The following is a 26,577-nucleotide window of genomic DNA, read 5'->3' as shown; positions in this document are numbered from 1 at the left end:
ACAAATAAGAAGAAGAAAGTTCTTACCTAATATGTCTCAACTTTTTTTAAATATCCATCTATATGCATTATGGCGGGTCAGTAGAAATAAACATTGCACATTTAAATTTTAAGATGAAAAATATCTAGCCCCTAACCAAAAACCAATTTTATTGGGAGAATTTTGTTGTCGGGACGTGTATAAGTGTTGCAATATATCAAATTAAATATGTCAACACTAAAATGGAAAAAAAATTATTTCATAAATATTGATCCAACTACTTATGGAGGCATTAACAAATGATTTTACCACATCAGTTTTTTAAGCAGGCTTTTCAACATCAAAAGCCAGACATATAAATTCACTAGCATATTTAAGATCAAGTTTTAAGGATTACATAGTCTAGAAATCTCACGTAATATTTATCTAAACAATCTTGTAAGCTTTATGTTGCAAACTAGTGTCAATTACACTTGTTACCATTTTATATAAATGCATTTGTCAAATTTACTAAATACTCGCATGATTTACATGCTATGAATGGGCCCATATATATGCGTTTGACATATTTCCAGAAATGTAGAGATTCATTTCAAAACAAAACATGACTAGTGATATTCTTATAATCGATTTTCTTTAAAAACAAACAGTATATATAAATTATATATGTGTTGGCTATTTGGGAAGAATCTTTTGATTCTTCAATGGATATTAATACACAATTCCCAATAATTTGTTACATCATATAATTCAAGACCATTAAACAAGACATGCCAACAACAAATCTAATTAGATCAGTAATAATTCAAGATTATCAAACAAGATATTTTAACAATAAATCTGATTAGATAAGCAAACTTCTGGTTTACTGTTCTATGTTTCTTTACCAATAGTAAACTTTTCAATTACTATAACATATGATTAAGTCTATGTGATATTTATTTATGAGATTAATTGAGCTATATGAGAAATATGTCAAATATCAACTCACACTTGTATTCTAATAGTCTTTTCTTTAAGTGTGAGTCATTTAAACGTAATTCTTTTATTCATATGTGTCATAAACAGTGACTAGTATATAATAGGTTAAGGCCAATAACCTATCTTTTGCTTGGAAGCCTAAGTACTTCCTAGTTTATATATAATTATAGATTTTAATCCAATTATGCTATCACATTTACACTCTTTGGAGAACCAAAGTAGTGATGTAGATCTATGGGTCATATTTTTCACTATCAAAACTTTGTCTACTTATAAAGAAAAATCAGTATTAGTTTTTTGAAGCCATATTGATATTCTTACATATAGTTCTTTAGGAACTATATAATTTAAGAGGAATATGAAAGACAACTTTATTTCAATATATCATTAACGTAATAACACATGATATCACATGATCCTTTTGGCTTCACAACCATTTTTTAACATTTACTTTCAATAAATTGATATATATTTGTCTATATGACTTTTGGTTATAATATAATATTGGTTCATAATTTTATCATATTGATCATAAGACTATTACTATTTTCGCTATTATGATTCAATAATCAAGCCCAAAAATTATTGCTCTTTTAGTTATCAATTCTATCGATACAATGTGGTCATGCTCTTATCACTCTTATAGATACGTTCTTTGCTTTCAGGAGTACATCATCAATTTCATCAAATATTAGTCTTAATTGGACCATAGTGAAATTTTTCAGAACTATAAAGCTCTTTTGTATCATTTGATATTCAAACCATCAGTCTTTAGAACTTTGATATAGATTATGAGATTGTGACAATCTTGTCATGTCATTTATTACAACCACGAGATCGTCCTTTATCAAAGAATCATCAAAAGTGATATGACTTCTGGCCATCTAATCACAAAACCATAAAGAGTACAATGGTTGTTATTCATTTATTTATGTGTTTAACATCTTATTTCTGAGACAACAATTAATTAATATCGGGGATGATAATCATTTATAGTAATGTTATAAATGAAAATAAACCTCATAATAAATCAACAAGTATAAAGATAATAGAATCATGAAAATATAAGAAATGTAAAAAATAGAAATAAAAATTTCCATACCTCAATACAATGAATAAATATTGGGTTGCCAATGAATTAATAAGGTTAATATGCAAAACCATCATTTCCTCTAAATAAATTGGAAAAGTCTTACCATGACATATGGATTAAACTATTTAAAAATTAATAAGAAGCCATGAACTTGGATGGTAGAGTTTTGTATTGATAACATGTTATGAAATTAACTAATAAAGAAAATAGATTAGAGAAGAGATTTAGATAAGAAAATGAGAGAATGATATTGTATTCCTTCATTTTTTTCCACTTGCATCACAATACAATGATATGTCCTATTTATAGACATAGTCTTATATATAGGTTACACTTATACTTAAGTGATAGATAGTGACTAATAAACCATATAAATGTGAGTGGGGGTGGGTTACAAGATTAATTCATAGTGGAAGTAGTAGGAGTTATTTGATGATCTTAAAAAAATAAGGAGATAGGCATCCACACTTGGGATATTTATAACACATCTTTAAAATAATTTTTTTTGTTCAATGAAAGGTTCATCTTGAAGATATTTGCTTCAGGCACGCTTCTAGAGTTCATAATACTCCCATACTATGCTTTAATACGCTGTATTTCTTATGCTTAATTTGATCATAATTTTACTAATATTCCCAATTGGCGAAATCATCCGGTTTATATTTATGTACCTGGGACCATTTCCATCATGCTTTGCTTAATTCATTTTAGGTTGTGATCACCCTCTTCTAAGAAAAAGCATAGACCGAGCATGTAAATAGTGCATTATCTCCCACACGTTTAACCAATAAAATTAAAGATCAAATCGGACCCCACACCCTCTGACGCGAGACTGTGATCACTGTGATCATCATCAAACCCACTCGTTCTTTTGAAATTCCGAAACCACCCTCCAAGCATTACCAAAATTCCGTGTCACCATTTCTTGAACGAAACGAGGAAAACAAAGAAAATAAAAAACTACCCCGCACATTCCCTCCCCTCTCTTCGAGCTGCAGAGGGAGATCGGAACTGCTGGCAGAGCCCTGAGAGAGGCAGACGGGGTGACAAACAAAAGAAGAAAAAGGGGGCTTTATTCTTCACAAGGCTTCAAGGTTGTGGAAAATAATCTGTTGTTGCTATACTAGGATGTGGGGTCAGTCGGTTTGAATTAGGGTTTTTGAGAATTGGATTTGATAATCTGGTTGTGCTTCGAAAAATCTGTCTTGATTGTTGTGGTATAGTCTTGTCATGTTGGGAAGAGTTTCATCGAAATCTTTCTGGTTTATAATGTGAGTGGAACGGTTTTGGGTGGGTCTAGGGTTTGCGGGTGTGTGTATCAATGGGGAGCATGGGTGAACCGGACAGAAAACGGCGTCACTTTAGCTCCTTGTCTCCTACAGCTGCAGGTGCTACGGCCAAGAAGCTACCCTTCTTGCCCATTTCTGAAGACAAAAAGGTCGGACCTTTGTACCAAAGGATTTTCCATGTTTATGAGAAGCTTTTATTTCAATTCATTGGATTTCATTTTCTTCTTTTTCCTTGCGTTAGGTTCCTGTTAACACTTTTGTTGTATATGGTGATTGAATTATAGCCCGATGGTAATAGAAAATGTCTTTATATATTACTCTACACAATAATGGAAACCATGTATTTATGCTTGAAGTCAAATAAGGTACCATATTCTGTAGAATTCTGTGATGTAAACCTTTCGTTCTCTACACAATAGGCTTTTTCTGCGCCCTGGGCTTCTGCAAGGGGTGTTTGTAAGCTAGAAATTATGTACAGGTATTTTGGTCAAGAAGTTTTTAATTTGTTTTATTATACAATTGGCTCAAATTATTATTTTATTCATTTTGAATTTGTAGTATGGGTAGTGAGACACCAACTTTAATTCGCCTAGTTGATTTGAGGTCGTCTATCTAGCTGTGTAATTTGTAAATGGGGGGCCCAATCTTGTGCTAATATGTTGGGGGTTATAACCCATACATCACATTTTCATTCCGCATTATGCTTCTTATAGTTTGATTCATAATATTAATGCGTTTTGAATGCCTGCTGCTGTAATGATGTCATTGGTTAGATTCTAAATTTCTCCCTCTTTGGCAAACAAAATGTGTCCTTTCCTGGTGGCTTGTATGTTTTGTCCAATCAAGAGAATCTTTACCGCCCGTTTGATCCGCTGCTCGCCAGTCCACCAGGTTTACCTTTTAGCTAATCCAACTGACACGCTGCGTTTAAAGTCATCTCCCTAAACCGAAACCGAAACCTCTGTCCTGTTCGGTTTGTTCGCATTCTTTGGCGGAGTGTGTTTTCTTCCACCACATTCTCTTCCAGAAATTCCTATGCTGTGGTAATGAAATCAAGCAGATTGAGCATCTGAAGCCATTGAGTCTTTCTTCTTCATAAACTTTGGGATCAAGCATCTGGTTTCCCCATTGCTTCATCATTTCCATAATTCTCATCCCTGCAATTATCGTTGTGTGTGGGAGAGGAAACGTCCCTTCTGCACCCCAGATTTGTCAGACTCCACTTCAATGGTTTATGCCAACTAACAGCTTTGATATGACAAGATCTAGATGCATCTGTACAAGACTGGATCTTTTCATCCTCTTTTGGGCCCTGGTGTCTTTGGCTATTTTACTTTCCAGCGCTCTTAGCTTCCCACTAGTGAATTGAATTACTTTGTAAAAATTCAAAGCTGGGTTGAAAATTAATTGCTTCTGCTCTGAGAAGTAATTGTGCTGATCTTATGTAAGATCTCAATCTTGTCAACCCTGGGAGCATGTAAAATGGTTACCGTGATTGCCTAGTGTCCAGAGATTCAAACTGTACTAAGAAGAAAAGGATATGCCTGTATAATTTTTTTGCTGATTGCATTAAGTATTTTACAAATTAGAGCATATCTTTAATTGTCTAGACTCTGAATAAAAAATTCTCTTACCTGATGATGTGGTCATTATTTTCATGATTAGGGATAGAATTCTCTTGCTAAATCCGTGTGGTTATTTGTCTTTTTTGATCTTTCCGTCCTTGCCTACCCTTTTATCTAGAGCTTTAACCAGAATACCCTTGAGAGTGGTAACTGGAAAGACTGATTGGAGTAGTAAGTTTGTCAACAGACAAGAACTTATATAATTTACTCCTTTTGAAGCCACTTTGTCTTCTCAGTTTGGCTTTATTGTCAACACTAAGCATTGCTTCCATTTAAACTTTTGGATTCTTTTCTCATGATGCAGCTTGATATTGCTGTTCTTCAGTTTCAAAATCAAAAGCTTACACAGAAATTGGAAACTCAGAAGTTAGAATATACTGCGCTTGAGAATAAATTTTTCCAACTAAAGGATAGACAACATTCATATGATTCCATGTTAATGGTGGTCAAGAAGTCTTGGGAACAGGTAACCCCCCCCCTTTATTCTTGCTTCCTTCAATATGGTGATTCGTTTGTATATTGAATCATATCACTTGATCAGAGCATGAGTTTTGCCCATCTCTTAAATACAGGTAATTGATGATTTGGTGTCATGTTCTGCTCAAACGGTCGAGTCTAGCAGCAGCAAATTGCATACAAATGTTACATCAGGGACAGGTGGTGAGGGTCAATTGCTAGAGCAAACTTATTAACTATCTCATGTTTTCCTTATTTTTTTTCTTGTTAAATATGTTTAGTTCTTCTTTTGATTGTGTGCATTAAAATACTGTTTTTCTTCTTACGTGAAATATAAAAGTGCTTGTGTAATTTTCCATTATCAGGTAAGCCATAATTTCTATTTTGGCGGGAAGGATGTTAAACTTAATTCAAGCTGTAATATAATTCAAGAGACATTTGTCCCTGTTAAGTTCAATTTATTTGTATGCTATATAGAAGGAACTGATTTTGCGGGAGATGTTAATTGCTGTGCCATACGTATAATGATCAATGTAAATATTAGTTTCCCCAGTGAATACATCTAAATGATGCTACTTATGCATGATCAAAATGTAAGAATATTTTACCTATGCAGTTTCATTTGTCATTGATACGCTTAGGCAAATGATGGAAACTAGAGTTTGGGGTCCTTCTTTATGTTCAGTTCAGATTTGGATTTCTCATATGCACTCAGGATTGTTGTTCAAGCATTTGAAGATCATATGAATTCTGGAGTCACAGACCTGCTTAGAAGAAAAATTAACCACCCAGTTGTCATAATAATGTTTGTATCTCTAAGGATGAGTGATGGAGAACATCAATACTTCAAAAAAAAAAAACCTACTAAAGCTGTGCCAAATCCAATTCTAGTTCTTTTGGACTCAATTGAAATGTTGCTATCGTACTAAGGGATTGGAAAGCTCTTCTAAGTTAATGTGCCCGTTATTTGTATTTCTATGTTTTGAGAGGAATTTGTGTCCTCAGATTCTGTATTGCTTTCTTATCATCTGTAACTTTTCAATGTAAATATATAAGTGTTAGTTTGGTAAGTTTTACTTGTAGATTCTTTTTGGATCTTGTGTTTTAAGGGCTTAAATCATTCAATGTTTCATTTTAGTTCAGTGTAATTTCTGTTGTGCTTAATCATGGCTGTATCTTGGCTGGGATTTCGTGCTTTATAGTTTTATTAGGTGTTGCTGTTTCTTTAATGTTGCTATGTTTCTTTTTGCTTTGGTATTTGGGGGAAGCTGAATTCCTCAAAAATAGACCTCTAGTGGCAATTTTTGCAGTTTGTTATCTGGGCTGGGCTATGCCCATGGATATGCATGTGTGCGTGCTACTCTCACTAATGTCTGCTATTTTGAAGAGAAAATCATGGGAAGGTGAAAACGTAAGCTGATATACATCCTGAAATACATAAAATCTAATCTAAATCTAAATAAAAGTAATAGTAATATTTCAATCAGATTAAGGAGCTGATGGGCTTGTGTCTTTGAGTTTGTGTGGTTGCCTACACTTCCTCTCAAGATGGAAAATATTATGTTGAGCATGCCCAGCCTCAAATCTCAATATACATAATCCTAGTGCCCGAGCTCCATATTTATCTTTAGCTCTACTTCAAGTAACAATTGGTTCTTTCTTGCTAGGCCAAGTAACTGAGTTACCGCACGTTGAGGTGCAATATCTGTGAGGATATTCTAGCAATTGCTCATTCTGCATTTGTGTGCACCTTAATGGTCTGATTTTCTTCCTTTCTCAAAAAACAGTCTTTTGGAGGAGTCATTTAAAAGTACTCTAGAATTCTGTACATTGCTACCAGGTGCTGTTGCTTCTAGTTTTTCTGTTGGTAGACTTCTATCGGAGTATCTGCTGGTCTATAGTATCATCCCATTTTCCTTTGATAGATCAATTGTATGCTTTCTCTGAGACATTGTGAACCCCCAGTGATCTTTCTACATTCATTCTAAGAAATCATCTCAGCCTTCCTAGATCTTATATGTCAAGTGCATTTCCCAACGACTTCTTTAGGTAACTTACCATTATCATCTCTAGTGATTACTATGTGCTAAATACACTATAGGTGATTACTATGTGCTAAATACACTATAGGTATGGACATCTTGCTAATTTTATTTTCTTAAAAAATAATGTATGATTTCTTTGGCATTGAGCTTAACCTGGCTACTTCAAAACTCCTGCGAATCTTTCTTTCAAACCATGCCCAGTGATACTCTTTCAATCCATAAAATGACTTGAATAGCTTGTACACTTGAGTTGTTCTGTATCAAGAGCCTTGGTGGTATTTCCTTGGTGTGATCATTTTTGCCATAATGATGACACCATTTAGCTGATATATTGTGTTTTGGATTAAGAAATTGCCCTCTCGTGATTGGACAGATGGCTTAGGATTCAAAGAAGTGCTTTTTACTAGATGTTTCTTATGCTCTTCCTACTAAAACGGATCATAGGCTTCATGGTGAGAGGAAATGGGGTGAGTCCTCATGATGCGTCCTTTGGGATCTTCCATTCTTGCAATTAGGCCAAGTAATAACTTGTGATCTCTTTCCGCTTCAACTGTCTGCATGTAGTATAGTACACCAAATCAGCACTATAAGACCCTTGGTGATCATCAAATAGATCAATCTGTCCCCTCAGTTTGAGTTCATGCTGCATCCCTTTAAGTTGGAAAAGTGAGATTTAATGGGAAGAATTGTACGTTATTGGATAATACTACCTTTGGTCCTAATTATAAGAGTCAGTTGATTAATTTGAGAAGATTAAAGAAGTAAGTTGAGTTAGTTATTTGTCCTAAATAGGTATTGTCTTTCCTAAAATATCCTTGTTAATCAAGTGTATTGACTAGAACTATCATTGTTAGAAGGGCTAGTTTGGAAAAAAATGTATAAATATGAGAGACAAAGTGGATTGGGGTCTTATATTTAGGACCAAAATAAAAGTCGAACAAAGTCTTATATTAAGGACCGGAAGTAGTACTAAGTAAGAAGGAGTACAATATATAGCCCAACTAAGCTAACTAGGGTAAATCTAGGGTAAATCAGATAAATAAATATGTCCTAATGATAATGCTAATAATTTGGAAAAGAATCATAGATAAAAGACATGATATAAAGATAATATCAAATAATTGTAAATGAAACTACTAAATAAATAAAACTAAATTTATTGGGCTTGGGCATTGTCTTCCAACACTCCCCCTCTAGTTTATAAGTAGATATCAATCATTCTCAGCTTGCTTCTTAGTCCTTCAAATGAGTTTCTCGGTAATGATTTAGTAAATAGATCTGCCACTTGAGTTTTGTTCTGATGTGAGACAAATCAGTGATGCCTCCTTCAATTTTTTTCCTAATAAAGTGTCTGTCAACTTCAATGTGCTTTGTCTTGTCATGATGCATATGATTTCTGGCCATCTCTATGGCTGACTTACTATCACACTATAGCTTCATTGGTGTGCTGTGCTCGCGTCACGGCTTTTTTAGTACTTTGACCATCCAGATCCCTTCACAGACTCTTAAGAGCTAAGACCCTTAGCTTTGTTTCAGCACTGCTTCTGGAAACCACTAGTTGCTTTTTACTTCTCCAAGTAGCTAAGTTTCCCCACTAGAAAGTAATGTACCTAGTGGTAGACCTATCCAGCTATGATCTTCCATGATCTGCATTAGTATAAATCTTTATGCCTCTAGACTCTTTTTTTTCCCAAAAAAAAAAACTTTTTTGTCGATTCATCTTTAAATGTTGCTGAATTTTGTATACAGCTTCCATATGATGTTCTCGAGGCTTATTCATCAACTGGCTTACTACCCCTACTGCAAAACTTATATTTGGTTGAGTATGAGCTAAGTAGATGAGTTTTCCCACTAGCCTTTGGTATCTTCTGGTGTCAACCTGTAAACCATCTTTTTTGTATTCTAAATTGCAGTTAGCTTCTGTGGGAGTTTTTGCGGGTTTGGCTTCAAGATTCTAGTCTCCTGCAACAGTATACTTACTTTGAGAGACATTGATTCCCGGTTTAGATCTAGCAATCTCCATTCTGGGAAAATATCTTAGTTGTCCCAAATCCTCCATCTTAAACTCATCTGCCAGGGACTTCAACCTTCTCACGACACTTTCATCGTTTCCTGTAATCATGATATCATTCACATATATTGTAAGGACAGTTATTTGGTCATCGGCATGCCTTGTAAATAGTGTATGATCTAATTGGCCTTGTGAGTATCCCATTTTTTTCATCGTTTTGGATAATGTTCCAAACCAAGCTCTAGGAGATTGTTCAATCTGTACAATGCTTTTTGTAGTTTGCAGAGCTTTGAGCGATAATTTGTGGAATTTTGTAACCCAACTGGTATGTCCATATACACTTCCTGTTCAAGGTCTGTTTAAAAGGGTGTTTTTTAACTTTTAGCTAGTAGAGTGGCTAGTCTAGATTCGCTACCATTGTTGAGAGGACCTAAATGGTATTAAGTTTGGCTACTGGGGCAAGGTTTTCCTGGTAGGTAATTTTGTAGGTTTGTGTATACCTCGGCTACAAGTCTTGCCTTATACTCCCTCTGTTCCTTATTATAAGAGACGTGATGCTTATAGCATGTTCCTATATATAAGAGATACTTAAAAGTTGTCTCTACTTTTTTATGTTGATTTCTTATTTTACCCATATTTATTTTGTTTCCAACTCACACTCTCTTTTCCTTCCACTTCTCTTTCTTTTAATAATTTAATTGTTCTCTCATGCTCTCTCTCCTTATTAATGAGGGCATTTGTGGAAAAAAATTATATTTTTTACGCATTGATTGTTCTTAACTAATTTTAACTGTTTTTTTTATTAACATAATTCGGTTATTCGTCTTTTATAATAAGGAACGGAGGGAGTACTTGCTTATGCTTCCATGTGGATTGTATTTGATGGTAAAAACCCATTGGCAACCTATTGTCTTCTTTCTTGAGGGTAGATAAGTGATTTTTCCATGTTTTGTTTTTCTCCGGTGCTTCCAATTCTTCTTTAGTAGCTTGTTTCCAATTTGGGTTACCAATGGCCTCTAGGAATGTCTTTGGTATTCTCTCATTGGACAGGTTTGTCGTAAATGGCTGCATTCTAGGAGATAATTTGTCACGGGAAACGAATTTACTGATTGGGTGCTCAGTATAAGATCTTACCCGTTTTCTAAGAATAATAGACTGGCCAAGATCCTCAGGATTTGACATTGGATTGGAGTGTTGGTTATGCCTTGGAATGTGAGAGACTTTATTATCTTGCTGCTTTGCTTCATCATCTGACTTAGTGCTTTGCTACTTGTCCATCCCTATATCAATTTCCGTATTGTTTTTGAGGTTGCTGTGGTTAGGTTGGGAGTTTGGGTGCTGCTCGGTTGTTGATTCAGGGTGTTGATGAAGATTTAGGATTGTCAAACTCGGTATGGTTTAGTCTATATTGTCTAGGTTTGGTTTAGGGATTATAGGTGAATTGGTAGGGATGTTTTGGCTTGTGTTAGAACTGTCCAAGTGTGGTTTGGGTTCTATTTGCCTTGTTTTAGTAGTGGAATCCAAATTTAGCCATTCTTCAGTGTCATAATTCTCGTCTTGAATGGGTAGCTTGGAATAAAAGGCGTCTTCCTTAGAGAATACAGCATCTTTGGTGACAAACCCTCTTTGTTGTTGGGTAATGACACTTGAATCCCTTTTGAGTAGGGGAGTAACCAAAAAAGATACATTTTAATGCTCTCGGCTCAAGCTTGTTACCATCACTTTTGTATATATACCACACATCTAAATGCTTTCAAGGGAATGTTTAGAGCTAAAGGGGAATTAGGGCAGGTTTCAAGTAGTTTTTGGATAGAAATTTGGTAGTTTAGGACCTTTGAGGGCATTCTATTGATAAGGTAGGTTGCTGTGAGAATAACTTCTCCCTAGAATAGGTTTGGAGCATTTTTGGGCAATCATAATGGCTTGAGTGACTTTTAAGAGGTGTTGGTTTTTTCTTTCAGTAACCCCATTTTGTTAAAGGTGTGTAAGCGCATGAGGTTTGATGGTGGATCCATAGTTAGTCAAGGAATTCCTTAAAGGTTGTATTAAGATATTCTTTTTCATTGTTACTTCATAATATTTTTAATTGCCCCTTGAAATTGAGTTTTTACAAATGCATGGAAACTTTTGAAGACTTCAAGAATTTCTAATTTTTCTTTTGTTAGATATGCCCAAGTCACTTGAGTGTGGTCATTAATACCACTTAGCATTAGAGGTTGATTTAATTCTTGCGGGTCCTCAAATGTCATTATGTATTAGGGTAAATGGTGTCGTTGGTTTATAGGATTATTTTGAATCAGGAGGTTCTTGTTTGTTTGGCAAGTTGGCAAGTTTCACATAGAAAAGGAACTGAACTTTTATTAAATAAATCTAGAAACAAGTGCTTCGTATAATCAAAACTAGGGTTGCCTAGTCTAGAGTACCGCAATAATACATCTTTATTTAAAGAATTTGGACTAAATAATGCCTTGCTCACACTTTTATTTGTGATTCTTGTGCCTTGGGGATGATAAGAGTTGTCCCATTCCTTAGCAATGCCAATCCTCTTTCTTGCCGTCAGATCTTGAAAAACACATTCAACATCATCATAAAACACTCTACACTAATGACTTTTGGTTACTTTGCTCACTGAGTTCCAACTCCACAAACTTTTGAGAAGATCCCATTAGCAACTTTCATCATTAGGTTCTCATCCTGACATTACTTTAGAGATTTGAATAGAGTTTTATTACCCATCTTATGATTTGTAGCTCCTGAGTCAACGATCTTATCACTGGTTATCATGGTATTTAGAGCTATAATAGAATTATCTGATTTTACTAGAGCTTTTTGGGGTTATTGGGTTTCTCAAGGATTTGTCTGAATACTTGTAATTCCTCTCACCTTAAGGTTTCTCCAATTTGCTCTTTCTCATCAGTCACTGTAGTGTAGCCCTTGCTTTTTGGTTTTCGTCTTTGTTTTATGTTAGTTGGCTTAACATGGAGTTTCCAGCATGTGTCCCTAGAGTGATCATTTTTGTTGCAATGATCACACCATCCTTTGGAATTCTTTTTCCTCTTGGCTCAAATCCATTACTGCCTTGCACTATCATGAGAACACTTTGAGGCCAGTGTAAGTAATTGCTCCCATTCAATTTATGGGTAATTATCATATGTTGTGTTTCGGTAGAAGGTACTGATTCTCCTCCCATTGAAGACGACATAGAACCCAAAGTAGAGAGGAAGAGGATTGTTTTTGTGATGTAGTTGCCATAAACACTCGGGGGTGTTGAGTTCGAATTCCCTCTAGGGTGTCTCATTCGGTGGAAGTTCTCTAGACTCCATTGTCGTCTTTGGTCACTAGCTCATGTCTAACTTGCGATTCTCGGTTGCGAAGGAGACGCACTAATCTCTTGGGTTGTAAACATTGTTGCGGGGAAGCTTCATGCGACCCAAAGATAAACAAGGTGGAGGAAGTTACTTCTCTGATACCGTGAGATTTAATGGGAAGAATTGTACTTGATTGAATAATACTGAATAGGAAGGAGTAAAATATATAGCCCAACTAACCTAACTAGGGTAAATCTAGTGTAAATCAGATAAATAAATATATCCTAATGATAATGCTAATAATTTGGAAAAGAATCAAAGATAAAAGACATGATATAAAGATAATACCAAATAACCATAAACAAAACTAGTAAATAAATAAAACTAAGTTTATTGGGCTCAGGCCTTGTCCTCCAACAAAAAGGGTTCATTATTCTCTAGTGATATGGGTTGTTCTCACTACATCCCTTATCTCTAGTCATTTGAAAAGGGAGGTAGGTCTTACTTGTTTCAAGTGCATGGGGTTAGCAAGCCATATGAATTTTCCCAATCCAGGTTTAAAGTCTTAGATACGCATCTGCAAGTTGAGTAGGCTTGCCGGTGAGGTAATTTCCTTCCCTTTCCCTTTAACAAACACGAGACGCTTCGACCGTTGAAGGAAGTTGCTTTTGTTGAGTATGCCCAATCATAATTTGAGGGAAATATCCTGGATGTTTGCTTATAAGGGCATTGAGAGGCACCTAATCAGATGATGGTTGTGGCCTCGTTGGCATTGGCACAATGGTGGCGCTCCTTGGTAGATGTGAAATGTGCTGCCCATCTTCCCAAACAATTTCCTATTGTTGGGTTTGTGGTTGCCTGTCCTTGGTACCATGAAATTTCCCTGTCTAGGGTTTTCTTTCATTGATTCAATAGAGGTTACAGAATTGATATAACTCAGAAGAGGCAGGCACAAGCGGTGCTCAATTCTGTGATTATTGGAGAGAAAATCATGGAAAATTAAGAAATATTGAGTCTGATATAATCCTAAAAGAGATGATAACAAAGATCCAAATGATAACAAGTTTGCTTTCTGATAAAGGAACTAATGCGTCTGTGTCTTTAGGCTTGCATAATTGCCTACATTAAATTAACTGAAAAATTTTCATAAGTATTCTCTATGTAGCTGGTAATGTTGGGTGCATTATATTAATTATAAATGGTTAAATAAACTTATCATTGTCGAGCTAAATTTACCTGGATTGATGTTGGGCAACAGTTGTTCAGACTTGGACACTTAAGTATTGATACGGCATCTGTACTTCACACCATGATGTGTGTATTGTAGTCAGATTGCTTAACATTTTAATGGTGCAAGATCTCCAATAAAAGTTACAAATTAAGGTTACAATGTTATGGATTTGATTACTGCATTGAGCTGTGAAAGTCTGCTTTGTTGGGGGTCATATGGATGAGATCTAATACATAGTCATTTATAATTTTGAGTGTGCATCATAAGTGCCATCTTTCTCTATCTGTCCTGATTTTGTTTTTGCCAATTTATTTTTTTGATAGGCTTTTGCCAATTTACTTTACTGTCACCTGCTTTTTTAATGGACTTGTCTTCACTTCATGAATTTATGCGTCTGCTTTCTTCGAGCATGCTACTTGAAGTTTCTTTCTTTGTATTATTTCTGGTTACCATTTTTTGGGGAGTGGGGATAAGAAAGCAAGATTTATAAAAACTGGATAGTTGGTATAACTAGGATTGCTGTGCTACTGTAATATCTGGATGTTCGAAAATGTTTCCTAATGAGGACATTTTGATCTTTTTGCCAGTTGGTAGTCGATCCACTGTTGAGGATGACCTTCTTAGTCGACTTGAGCAAACTGGTGCAACTGAAAGTTCCTCCTCATATAGTTGGTCCAACCAGATGGAAGAGCAGAGACAAGTTACTGTTGAAAAAGCTAAGAGCATTATGCAAAATATTGTGGCAGCTATAAACAAACTTTGGTCCCTGAAAGATGGATTGCATGCTGCAGTGTTAATAAAACTTCCAGGAGATGGTAGGAAAAGATTGCTGTTTATGATTATCTTTTAGTCTTTTTCCTGAGTTGCCTCTTACCTTTTTGAGACTTCCTGTTTACAGGTACGTGTGGGCAGAAGTCCTCCGTTGATCTAAATATGGAAATTAAAACCTTGAGATCTGCCTTCACTGAGCTTCATTTAAAGCACAAGTCGTTGGCTAGTGAGTTCCGAAGTCATCGAGATGTTGATGCCAAAAATAAAGTTGAGCTTAAAAGATTGAAAGGTAAATTTCTCTGTCGTATTCTTGATCATCCAACTTTGCTGTCATACTAAGGGCTTGTCTGGAATGGCTTATATGGAATTTGAGATAACTGTGTGAGAGGGGTTTTGTTTCAATTCATGTGAACATGCTCATTGATCATGAATCCAAGCAAGCCCTAAATTTATCATTTTGGTGTCCCTATTTATAAGTAAATAACTAAGGGGCTGCTTGGTTTGGGGTTTTTTTTTGGTAGTTAAACTTCCTAGGAAGTGTATAAATTCCAGTTGTTTGGCCCATTAAAACATAATAGATTGTACCACACTGAGGTTCTATAGTGCTTTTGTTACTCTTGCCCTTTGCAAATGTTGCAGGTTAGTTTTGTATATATGGTCAACTATTGCACCCTTAAGTTTTTTGCGCTTCTGCTACTTGGATCTGTTATGAGCTTGTCCTCGTTATTTTTTACTTGAGAATGTGTTAGACCCTTTGAAGCTGTACTTTTTTCTCTGTTAAATTTCTTTTAACACCCCAAAAAAAAAAAATTGGCGTTATATATTGTAATAGTTGCGCTTTTAGCACACTTAAATCAATGCATCAATAAATTATTCAATATATAATAGAAAATATATTGCAAGAGACATTGTTCATAAGCCATTAACAGTGTTCCTTATTTGCTAGACTCCATGCAATGCGCTGGAAAATATGTCCGGCTTTAAATAAAGTTGGGTTGCTTACTTCCATGTTTCATCTCCTCTCTGTTTGTTAGTCTTCTATGCTACTTCATGCCCATCTCCTTTTTGCGCGGTTAATGAAGAAGGATTTAATTTTGTTGTGTTGGACTTTACTTAATTTATTACCTTTTTTTAAATCTAAGCGCATGAAAAGGCATTTCTTAGTTTTGTCATTTGATTCCTTTCTCTTCTCTATTCCATTCTGCATATTAAACGTCCTTAAAATTGGAGGGAAGAGAGAAGAAAAATGGAGTGGTTCTCATCTATTTTGTGATTGAAAAATGCTGTGATTGTTTTGTAGGGGAACTAGCAAGCACCATTGCAGAGCTTGAAGAAAGTAATCACAAATTGGCAACTCTCAAGGCAGAGAGAGATGCAGCAAAAGGGGCAGTTTTTCCCATCTTAAATGTCGGAACTAAGCATGCTGCTAATGATAAGATCAGGGACAAGCAAAAGGACTTGCAAGAGATGGAATCTTCTTTAAAGGAGATATTGGTAATTTTTTTAATAATTTCATTTTGGTTGTGAGGTTTTTGTGAAATGGTACCTTAATTGTTGAGTTTTACAGGACCAAGGATCCTCGAGGCTAATGGAACTGAAAAATCTTCATGAGGAAAGAATAAGAATATTACAGCAAATGTGTGATTTACAAGTTAGTTTTCTTTACTGTTTATGTTTGCTCCTGTAAATTTTATTCCGGGGGTAAATTGTTGTCTGCTTGTTATAGACAGTTGCATTTTTTTGTTTATAGTATTTGATTTGGGATGATTTCATCAGAACACTCTGAAGAATTTGAAGTGTATTACTTCTTCCCATGCATTCCAACTGGCAAGAGATCAGATAGAACAATCAAAAGTAGAGGTTCTTGAGTATCAGACCTTATTCGAGAAACTACAGGTTGTAACTGGTCGGTAGTTTCATTATGCCTTTTGAATGCTTTTTATTTGTTGAGATTTGCTTCTGATATGACTGTATTGTTATTTTTCCACGTCAATGTAGGTTGAGAAGGACAATCTTGCTTGGAGGGAGAGGGAGTGGTACATAAAGAGTGATTTGGTGGATGTTTTCCAGAGGTCTTTGTCAGTCGTTGAATCTAAAGTTGCTGATTTAGGGACTGAAATAAAGAGGAAAATTGAGGAGAGAAATGCGATAGAAAATAAATTGCAAGAGGTGGCAAGGGAACCGGGTTCGTAATTTTTTTCTAAAATTTTTTTATGGTAACAGGAAATTCTTGTTTTATTTATTTATTTATAATCATTTTAACAAGTTACCTTGACGCTTTATAGTTTGATACATTTGTGATGGAGGCTCTTTTCCCCCCCCCCCCCAAAATTCTTTTAGGAAGGAAGCAAATTATTGCAGACTTCAAATCTCTACTCTCTTCATTTCCTGAGGAAATGGGATCTATGCAAAGTAAATTAAGCAAGTATAAAGAAGCAGCTTCAGACATTCATTCTCTGCGTGCAGATGTGCAGTCTCTCTCCAGTATTCTTGACAGGAAGGTGTGTATATTTGTTTAATTTACATTGATATTATTGGCAGCGCACTCTCACAACTCTTGAAGATTTATCCTTTTATTGTTTTGGCTTTTACAGGTAAAGCAATGTGATGTTTTATCTAATAAATCTGCTGATCAACTTGCTGAGACACGGAGGCTGCTTGCTGTGGTATGTTTACCTTCATTTTAATATTTATTAACGAGGGAAGAAAAGACAATCAGAATTGAGGGAAAGATATTCTAACTTCTCAAGCTGAGTTGCAAATAAGAGACGCACGAGTGATAAAACTCTCAAAATATGAAGGCTTCCTTTTTCCTCCGTGTGTCTTCTGGGTGTATAAGTTGTAGTACCATGGCTGGAACACCAGAGAGGCCATTAATTGAGGGGAGGGGAAGGTGGGACAGATTTTAATGATCCCTCTGAATCTATCCAAATCTGGATGGGAGAAAAGGACCTTCATATTCTGTCATCTTCCTTCCATTTTCTGCCCTGACCAACAAGGGGAGGGAAGGGTTGCAAAAATCCCTCCCCTCTCCTTCCCTCAAGTCCCTCCGACCAAGTACACTGTTAAGGTTATGTGGGTTTGCCTTTGTAATACTGGCATTAGTTATGTGAACCAAATCATCCTAGAGCGATGAGGCTATTAATGTGGCTAAATATAATATAAAATTTCAAACTTCGTACAACGCTCAGAACACGTGTGATGGGAATGGGCTTCAGCATCACTTGGTGACATATGCCAGGGGAATGAAGATGGCTGGGGACGAGCTTTTGTTGACTTATACTAGAAGAAAGAACCAGGGCAGGGCCTATGTGAGACTTCAGAGTCTGAATGAAGAATTGTTATACCTCTGGCTGTTATAGAAGGAGAATGTGGGAATGTAGTCTAGGTAGGGAACCAGAGGGAGTTAAGCTGATTAAGAGTGAATTTATGTTGGAGAGCATATGCCTCCCAAATGCGTCAGAGCCTTAGCTTAGTCTTCATTTTCTTCCTTCTTTTGCTAAATCTGTAGCTAATCCTGAGACGTGGACTCTAGCTAGACCTTGTATGCATAAGTAATTTAATTATGGTGTGGCATGTCTCCCTAGTTTGACCTGTAAAGCATCTTAACAAAGTTTAGCTATGAGACTAGTTTCATTTGATGAAATAGATACGAAGCAATATGATGACTAACTTCTCTATCTAGAGACTATGACAAACTTGGACTCCTAGATAACCTGACTTCTCATCTTTAACATTCGTTGCTCTTATCATTTATCCGAGAGTTCCCTGGCTCATCATTAGGTTTTGCTGATTGTCAATTCTTATGTTCACCTGTTTCTCTTAATCTTGTCTTGGCAACTTGTGCAGGTTGATGATTTGAGAGAAAGTGAGCTGGAGTTGAAGTTGATTCTGGACATGTATAGACGTGAATCCATTGATTCAAGGTTGGGACAAATCTGGAATTGACCTGACATATCACTATTGTTTTTCTTTTCTGATTAAATTTTATGTCAAGGACAGGTTGGGCTTTGGCCAACCCCCCCCCCCCGGCCCAAAAAAATTCTTTTATTTTCTTTTTTCTTTATATTTGGTGAAGCCATGAAATCAGGTAAATTACACAGGCAATCTGTGGATTGTGGTAATCAATTCTAGGTCTTATAGTTTGTTGAAGATCATGATTCATATGGAACACTGTTGAAATCTTTATGTCTGCAGGGATGTTGTGGAGGCACGGGATTCTGAATACAGAGCATGGGCCCATGTTCAAAGTTTGAAATCTTCTCTTGGTGAACACAACTTGGAGCTTCGAGTTAAGACAGCAAATGAAGCAGAGGCTAGATCTCAACAGAGGCTTGCTACTGCTGAAGCTGAGATAGTTGACTTGAGACAGAAATTAGACGCCTCAAAAAGGTCATCTATTGATTTTTTCCTGTTTATTGAAATGTTATACTAATATGGCGTGCATCTGGATTCATTGCTTCACATGTTCTTATTTCTAATTAGTTAAAGCATCACCCACGATGCTATTTTTGATGTTGAGTAATGAAGGAAAAGGTAAGGGACCTTTTGGTCTTGGGAGATTGTTATTAGGGGAAGGAGGGGGATAAAGAATGTGTTTCTGCCAGCAGGTGCTTTCAGTAGATATCCCTGCGTAGGTCTCTTATTTTTCTTTGGCCTAATATTTAATGAGCATGAATACCTTTTATTTAGTTTCCTTGAGGAGCTCTTAATAAATCTCCAATTATTGAAACCAACATCTTTATATTTTATTTGTGATACTAGACGAATCAATCTGATGTCTTTTTGTTGATTCTCCTGATGGAATTACATGCAGTGGCAGATCTAGTAAAATTGATGGCAAAACCCCATGTTCATCCCATGAGTTTGAATGTTTGAAACTAGTCTTTTAATTGGAGTTTTATTCAATTTAGTCTGTTAATTTAAGGTAGCGTTTCAATCTTCTCTTTCCCAACGCCATCAAATAGTGGTCAGAGTGCATGAAAAATTGATGGATTCATGGCCCTTAGCTACGCGTGATGTTTCTTCAAATTTGACCCTCAAACTGCTTGCTTGGACTAAACAGCATTGTGACCTCATCCTCCTTTATCCATCTTTCTCTTTCTGTTCTCTCTTGAATGTTCTTCTCTTTTAATCTGAAAATGAAATCCAAATAGGAGGCTGCAAAATAGAGAAACCAAGCTTCAGGTGAAATCCCTAACATAATGTGAAAAGTTTATGATTTTCCTCAAGAGACCATATGGAAGGCAAACTGGAGCATGTGAACCAACACCCCAAAAATCAAGCACTTGTTTTTGCGGACACCTACACTACAAAGAATGGAAAACAAAGGCTTTACAATAGACATATGAGTTAATAAATGATCAAACTAATTGAAAACTCAGAATGATGAAGGTAGAGTTCATTCTGAATCTTCTTTGTTGCACAACAATGCTATTTCCCCTTCTTTTTTCTGAAAAACATGAATGAGTGCTTGTAATTCTCAACTATGCAGTTTAGTGAAACTATAACAAAAAAAAGTACTATTGAATGAAAGCAAGCCTGGAGCTAAAGGAGATTATTGGGAAGTAAGTATTTTTCAAAGTGTTGAAAGGTAGGGTAGGTGACATTTTGTGGACAAAATTGAAGCCATGATAACTAAACCAAAGCAAAAGTAAATCAACCCACTAAATTGAAACTAAGATCAAACATAAGGGAAGAAAATATGGTTTCTACCCAATTTTTATTTTGGTGAACATTACAGCTTTGCTCATCATTTGTTTGGGCAAATTTATTCTTATATTTAAATAAATGGAATCTAGTCAACTGCTTAATTTGTTTCAAGACTGATGATTAGCTCCATCGACCTTTAATATACTATTTCAGGGAGAAGGGTAAACTCTCTGATGTCTTGAAATCAAAAAGTGGGGAAATTGAAGCCTACTTATCTGAAATAGAGGTTAGACTCTATCGTAAAATATCCAGTTTGATTTCTTTGGAAAGGAGGATGATATTTAATTGTTCACCTTCTAGCATTTTCTAACTTAAATAATTTTGATATCGGTCTTACAGTGTTGAGATTATATTTCTGCAGACTATTGGACAAGCATATGATGATATGCAAACCCAAAACCAACATTTGTTGCACCAAATTACTGAAAGAGATGACTACAATATCAAGGTGACTTGCTTTCTAACGCCCAAAAAGTTGGCTTGTCTTTTTTTATTTTTAGCTGGTCACTATTATCCATGTTTAATTTCAATTTCATGGTTTTTTTTTTCTTGGGGTAATGGGCCAAAATTTTCTTTTCCCATCCTTCCTCTTTTATGTTCAAACATGGGCCAGCTTCATGGCACTTATATTAAATGTCCACGTAACCTCAGACCCACTATAAGTAGCATCCAAACACTCATGTCTCGTTGTTCACTTGGTGAAAAGCATTCCATTTCTTTACAGAAATCGTCTCTTAATTATTAGGCATTGTGCCCTTCTTGTGCTCTGAAAGAATGGTCTCATGGCACTTCGATTAAATCCCCACCGAACCCAAGACCCCCTATAATTAGGATTCAAGGACTCGTGTCTCACCAGTGCTTGCCCCAAAAGCGTTCCATTTCTTTACAGAAATCCTCTCTTAATAATTAGGCATTGTTCCCGTCTTTTGCCCAGAAAGCATGGTCTGTTGCCAAGTATAATTAGCCCTTAGCAGTCAATATATTTCTGGACATTTCCCCAGAAGTAGTAAATGTATACGCCAGCCTTTGTCATTCGACAGCCTTTGTGCCAATGGGTTGGTGGTAGACTATAGAATCAATATGAAATGCATGGCTGAGTATATGCAGACGTTAGTGCATTGTGATTATTATTGAGATGAAACTGTAAGTGTTTTACCTCAACTGTCGTGAAATCTTCACTGCCACAAATGATAAAACTAGAGGACATGTGGCCTGCTGTGTCAACTTTTGTTGAAAGATATATTTGTTGTCTGACATTTTCGCGGGTTTGTTTCTTTTGATGCAGCTTGTCCTAGAGGGTGTAAGGGCAAGACAAAAACAGGAATCTTTGATCATGGAGAAGCAGGCCATTGAACGGGAGATCCAGCAATCAAATGCATCTCTTAATTTTTTTGACATGAAAGCTGCTAGGATTGATGAGCAGGTAGCTGGGTCTCATTTAATCACATTTCGGGTGTTAACATGGCATTGACTTCTTATACTTGATATGCAGTTAAAGTTGTGGTCAGATCAGTGTCAGAGACTTGAGGAGGATAAGGTTCAAAGTTCTGCCACATTGGAAAATACACAGAGGAGGTTGTTGGATGTCAGAAGATTATCTCAACAAGCCAGAGAAACTGTGGAGGAAGTGCAGTCTAAAGTTGGCATTAGTCGAGTGACTTGTATGGAGTTACAAGTAGACCTAGAGAGAGAAAGGTATTGTGTTTGTGTACAGGTTTTCCCTTTCCTACCATTTAGGACACAACAGTTAGGGCCTACCCTCTTGTCATCAGGTTTGCCAGGAAAAGATTAGAGGAGGAGCTGGAGGTTGCCAGGAGAAAGGTTTCTTACCTTCAGGCGCAGATTGAGGGCTCCTCTGTTGTTGAAAAGCTTCAGCAGGAACTAGGAGAATACAGGGAGATTGTCAAGTGCAGTGTCTGCCAAGACAGGACCAAAGAGGTAAATCGTTTTGTGTTTTGAATGTCTGATTTTTATTTATTTGATGTTCTGAGATGTTATCTGGGAAGGTTTTCTGACATGGTAAGGGTGAAACAGTCACATGATAGGAGCTTCTAGAAATATGTCAATTTGTGCTGGGCCCTACACTTGATACGTTGCTCTTTGAAAGCACATTGACGTTGAATAAAGTAATTAAAAAAATATAAAACATTATTTTGGAGGTAAACAGTAACTGATATAAAGTGTTCATGTTAGACAAGTTCCTTTTAGGTTTTCGTCTTTTACTGTTCACCTTTGTAGTGGGTAAATTTAAATACCTGTATATGCCTTGGTAATCTATGTTACCAGTAAATGCATCTGTAAAGTTGCAGTGAGCCAGTTCGAAGGTGTAAATTTCAAATCAATTGACCAGTTTCCAATTTATTCCACTGGCTTGGTCTGTTTGTGATATTCAAGTGGTTTCAAAATTTTACTTGTTCAATATAATATATTTTCTTGAACAATATAACTGGTGAAGCTTACTAAAACTGAAATTGAAAAAAAAAAAACCAAGGACTAGGAATCCACAAAGGAAGAGCATAAATCATAAAGATGATGATAGTGATAGTGACAAGTATTAAACTTCTGGACAATGATGAAATCTTAATGGGAAAAATGACATAAAAAGAAGTGGAAATTGCAATATTCTAATTTAGGCACCTATGATTTCAAAATCTAAGAAGAGGAAGTGATGCTTGATTGGGTATTTTGCCAATATAGTTAAATGACAAAAATGTCGTTGCATCAAAAAATTTATTAACAAGTTGTGAACTAGCAATGACCAGTGTTGAACAGCAAATGATTAGAAATGTACTGACAATGGCAAGTTACTTATTAATAAGTTGTGAACTAGTAATGGTAAATTTTAAACAACTAATAACAAGACATGTACTAGCAATGATTGATAGCTTGATTTTAAAATCTGATATGAGGGTATTTTAGTCATTTGCCTGCATTTACAAAAATACCGGATCAGGCACTGCTTCCTCCTCTAGGCCTAAATTGGAATATTGCAATTTCCAACTTCTTTTTCATTTTCCCAATCTTAATTTATGGATAAAGGTTGTGAAACTGATCTCAAATTATCTTCTAGCACTCGGTGAGTTTGGAAGGTTCATCCTTGAATATAGTTTCTTGACACTCATCTACTCTGAATGGACAAATTGCTCTTGGAATTTATTGACTATACTCAAGGGTCATCCTTCAACATAGTTTCTGTGACTAGCATTAGTTAACAGTGCCCTGATAGACAAATTGTTCCTGGAATTATTGACCTGCTTCTCATGAATAACCTTCTGAAGTTCTTTTATTGGTTAAGCATAGTTAACATATTGGGCTGCTTTATCCTCCTGAACCCTCATATGTTTGTGATTTGGTGCTAGGTTGTAATTACAAAATGCTATCACTTGGTCTGCAATCCATGTATCCAGAGAGTTGTTGAGAGTAAGCAACGCAAGTGTCCGCTATGTGCTGCTAGCTTTGGGCCTAATGATGTTAAGCCCATTTATCTGTAACCGGGAAATCCATTGGTTCTTTTCTGCTTAGCGACTAGACACCCCCAGTGTTCGTTTAAAATTTTTGATCCAAAATCTGGCATGTGGGTTCTCCACTAGTTCAAGTGTATTCTTACATAAGCAGCAGTAGAGTTAAGGAACACTGGAGTCAGTTCGTTAGTGTTTCCCTTGGACTAAAGCTGTGCATTTTCTTTTTTGGCTGGTATTCGCATTTAGTATCATCCGACTCAAACTTGGAATTTCCAGTCTCAATGACTACTTTTTTTGGTGGAAACTGGGAAGATGACTCAATGGAGCTATAGGTATCTTGATGAATGTTCTTTGCAGATTTATCATAGTACGTCATCACAAGCGATTTGGAAAAGGTCATTGGGGTTGGTGTTTCCCTGCTATTAGTAGTTCAAATTTTTCTCTGCCTGAAAAGGCCATCCTTGCAAATTGCTTTTGGAAGTTGTCTAGCAAATCAGTAGTGTTCTGTTTCCCTGCTAAAATGGATAGGGCTATAGACATTTTTGGTTTCACAGGTTTTTGTATATATCTTAGATATTTAGATGAAGTCGTGTCAATTTTGTCTTTCAAAGCCTGTAATTTATGTAGTTCTTGTTGATTGTTAGGATATATATATATATGTTGTAATTTGATTCGATTTGAAGACAATATCATGTTCACAATTTGTTAACTTGATGTTTTGCATTGCATTTTCTTTGGATTCAGTTCTGTTTGAATAATGCATCTGCCCAGCTATAAATGTGTTTTGGTGCTAAATTGGTAAGGTCTAGTTAGTTTAATCCATACATGTAATTGGCCATTTGATTTGATTTTATTTGCCTTAGATTAGAATTGTTCCGTTTGATGATTAGACGACTGAAAATGGAGTTAAATGTTGGAGAGAAACTCTTACTCCTACTCATATGAGCAAAACCTTTTCCTTTTGTCATTTTGTAATAACAATGGGTAATTGATTTCTTTTAGGAACTATACTCTTGTATTGATAATTGGTTTTTGGATACTTAGAAGCCATGAAAGATACAAGATGCTACTCCCTTTAGTCTCAATTACAGCCAAGAAGACAACAAAGCTAGTTGTTTTTAATTGTGAATAAAATTGGGACCTTTTCTGTTTTCCTAACATCCCATGTTAGCATATGTTCAATTACCCCTCTTCTAATTTTGAATGGGGGTCAGAACTGAAAACATGCGCTAATTACGTTTAATTTAAAGTTGGGTAGTTTTGCTTATAATTAAGAAAATGTTAGTTGTATCCAAAAAAAAGAATAATGTTAGTTTTGGCTGGAGATGAGACCTGATGGAGTGTGTACATCTCTGTTCTTGTGTGTTCATTTGTATTTCATTCTTACATGTTAAGAAATGCATTAAGGGCTGGTTTGGATAGGCAATTATAAGACTGCTTTTACATATATATATTTTGTAAATTACAGATAAAAATATACTTATAAGTTATTTTAAACGGGTAATAAATTGGTAAAATTTTTCACTCCTGCCCCTGTGAAAGAGAGGAAAGTGAGGAGTACCTTTTTTCTCTTGATTTCTTTGTTGTATTCGATATAGGAATAAACTTTTCTTCTACAATTGACAAAGCGGTAATGAAAAAATTCACATCCATTTATCTATCGTTTCTAGGTTTCAGTGCATGTTTGATTTAAACTTTTGATACCGTTACTTTCATAGTACTTTCCCCATGTTTTGACCAAGGCCAACATTTTTGTTACCGTTTGTTTTTTGGCCAAAGCATGTTACGTCATTCATTCGGCAGATAAGCACCCTCCATTTACAGTTCATACTGGACTCAATTAACAGACGGCATATCTGGGTATACGTGAATCGAATCTCAGATGATCCAATTTCTTAAAGAAAAATTGAAAGGTTCATACCTTCCTAGAGGGGATCCGAACCCTTTCAGCAGACCTAACTTTTTTTGGTCTTTATCTTCATTTTTTTGACAGGAACATGTATTATTTTATTAGAGATAATCATATTCGTGATATTGTCGAGTACTAAATATAAATATTTTTCCTAATAGGAATTCAAATATTGGTTCATCACATTATGGAGACTACTTTTCTGCTAAACCCAACCTTCATTGGTTGATAACTTTATATTTGATTCTTCATTTATCACCCTAAATCCACTAACCAAAGTATCTAATGCACCCAAGTCCTCTGTTGGTGTGATTTCAGTCGAGCTCTGGTTCTTTGTTCTGGTTTTGTCAACCCTCACTCTTGTTTTCTCTCCTCGTCTCTCCCTGCCTCCAGAACATTGTCCTCTCTCCACCACCAGAAAGACTCAGGAGAGACGATGAATGACTCAAGGCTGAGCTCTCGTCGTTGCCCCCTTGTCCCTTCTCACTAAAGATGATGATGATTCAATTGAAATTTTAGGGTAGAAGCAAAACACACTGTTTTGCTCCCCCTCTTTTTTTTTTTAATTATTATTTTTTAATATTTTTTCTTTTTTTAATTTTTATTTTAAAATCTACCAACAATCTGCAACCAAAATTTAACAATAAGGTGGCATTAATTGTCCTTAAAAATTAATTAATCATAATTATGACAAGTTTACCCCTAT

At 35.8% G+C, this 26,577-nt stretch overlaps 1 protein-coding gene across 2 annotated transcripts; it reads left to right on the top strand.

Moving 5' to 3' along the window:
* The first annotated feature begins 3,035 nt into the window (after positions 1-3,035).
* Positions 3,036-24,690, top strand: LOC114754269 (E3 ubiquitin-protein ligase BRE1-like 1). 2 transcript variants are annotated; one of them, XM_028943055.1, is made up of 19 exons: positions 3,036-3,491; positions 5,272-5,433; positions 5,540-5,624; positions 14,606-14,833; positions 14,917-15,078; positions 16,090-16,283; positions 16,357-16,440; positions 16,566-16,685; positions 16,788-16,974; positions 17,130-17,290; positions 17,384-17,455; positions 18,639-18,715; positions 18,987-19,181; positions 20,655-20,727; positions 20,863-20,949; positions 21,787-21,924; positions 21,994-22,196; positions 22,274-22,439; positions 23,861-24,690. In XM_028943055.1, exons 1-19 carry the CDS (start codon positions 3,375-3,377, stop codon positions 23,990-23,992), a joined length of 2,643 nt encoding a protein of 880 aa, XP_028798888.1. In that variant the 5' UTR covers positions 3,036-3,374; the 3' UTR covers positions 23,993-24,690. The 2 variants fall into 2 exon arrangements, with proteins under 2 accessions (XP_028798888.1, XP_028798887.1); XM_028943054.1 differs by having other exon boundaries at positions 5,540-5,627.
* Positions 24,691-26,577: the final 1,887 nt, after the last annotated feature.

This window comes from Neltuma alba, unplaced genomic scaffold, assembly GCF_004799145.2.
Source record: "Neltuma alba isolate B1F8T4 unplaced genomic scaffold, ASM479914v2 tig00010126_pilon, whole genome shotgun sequence".
NCBI classification, from domain to species: domain Eukaryota; kingdom Viridiplantae; phylum Streptophyta; class Magnoliopsida; order Fabales; family Fabaceae; genus Neltuma; species Neltuma alba.
Note: the sequence above shows the minus strand (reverse complement) of the source record. Positions and strands in the feature narration are given on the sequence as shown.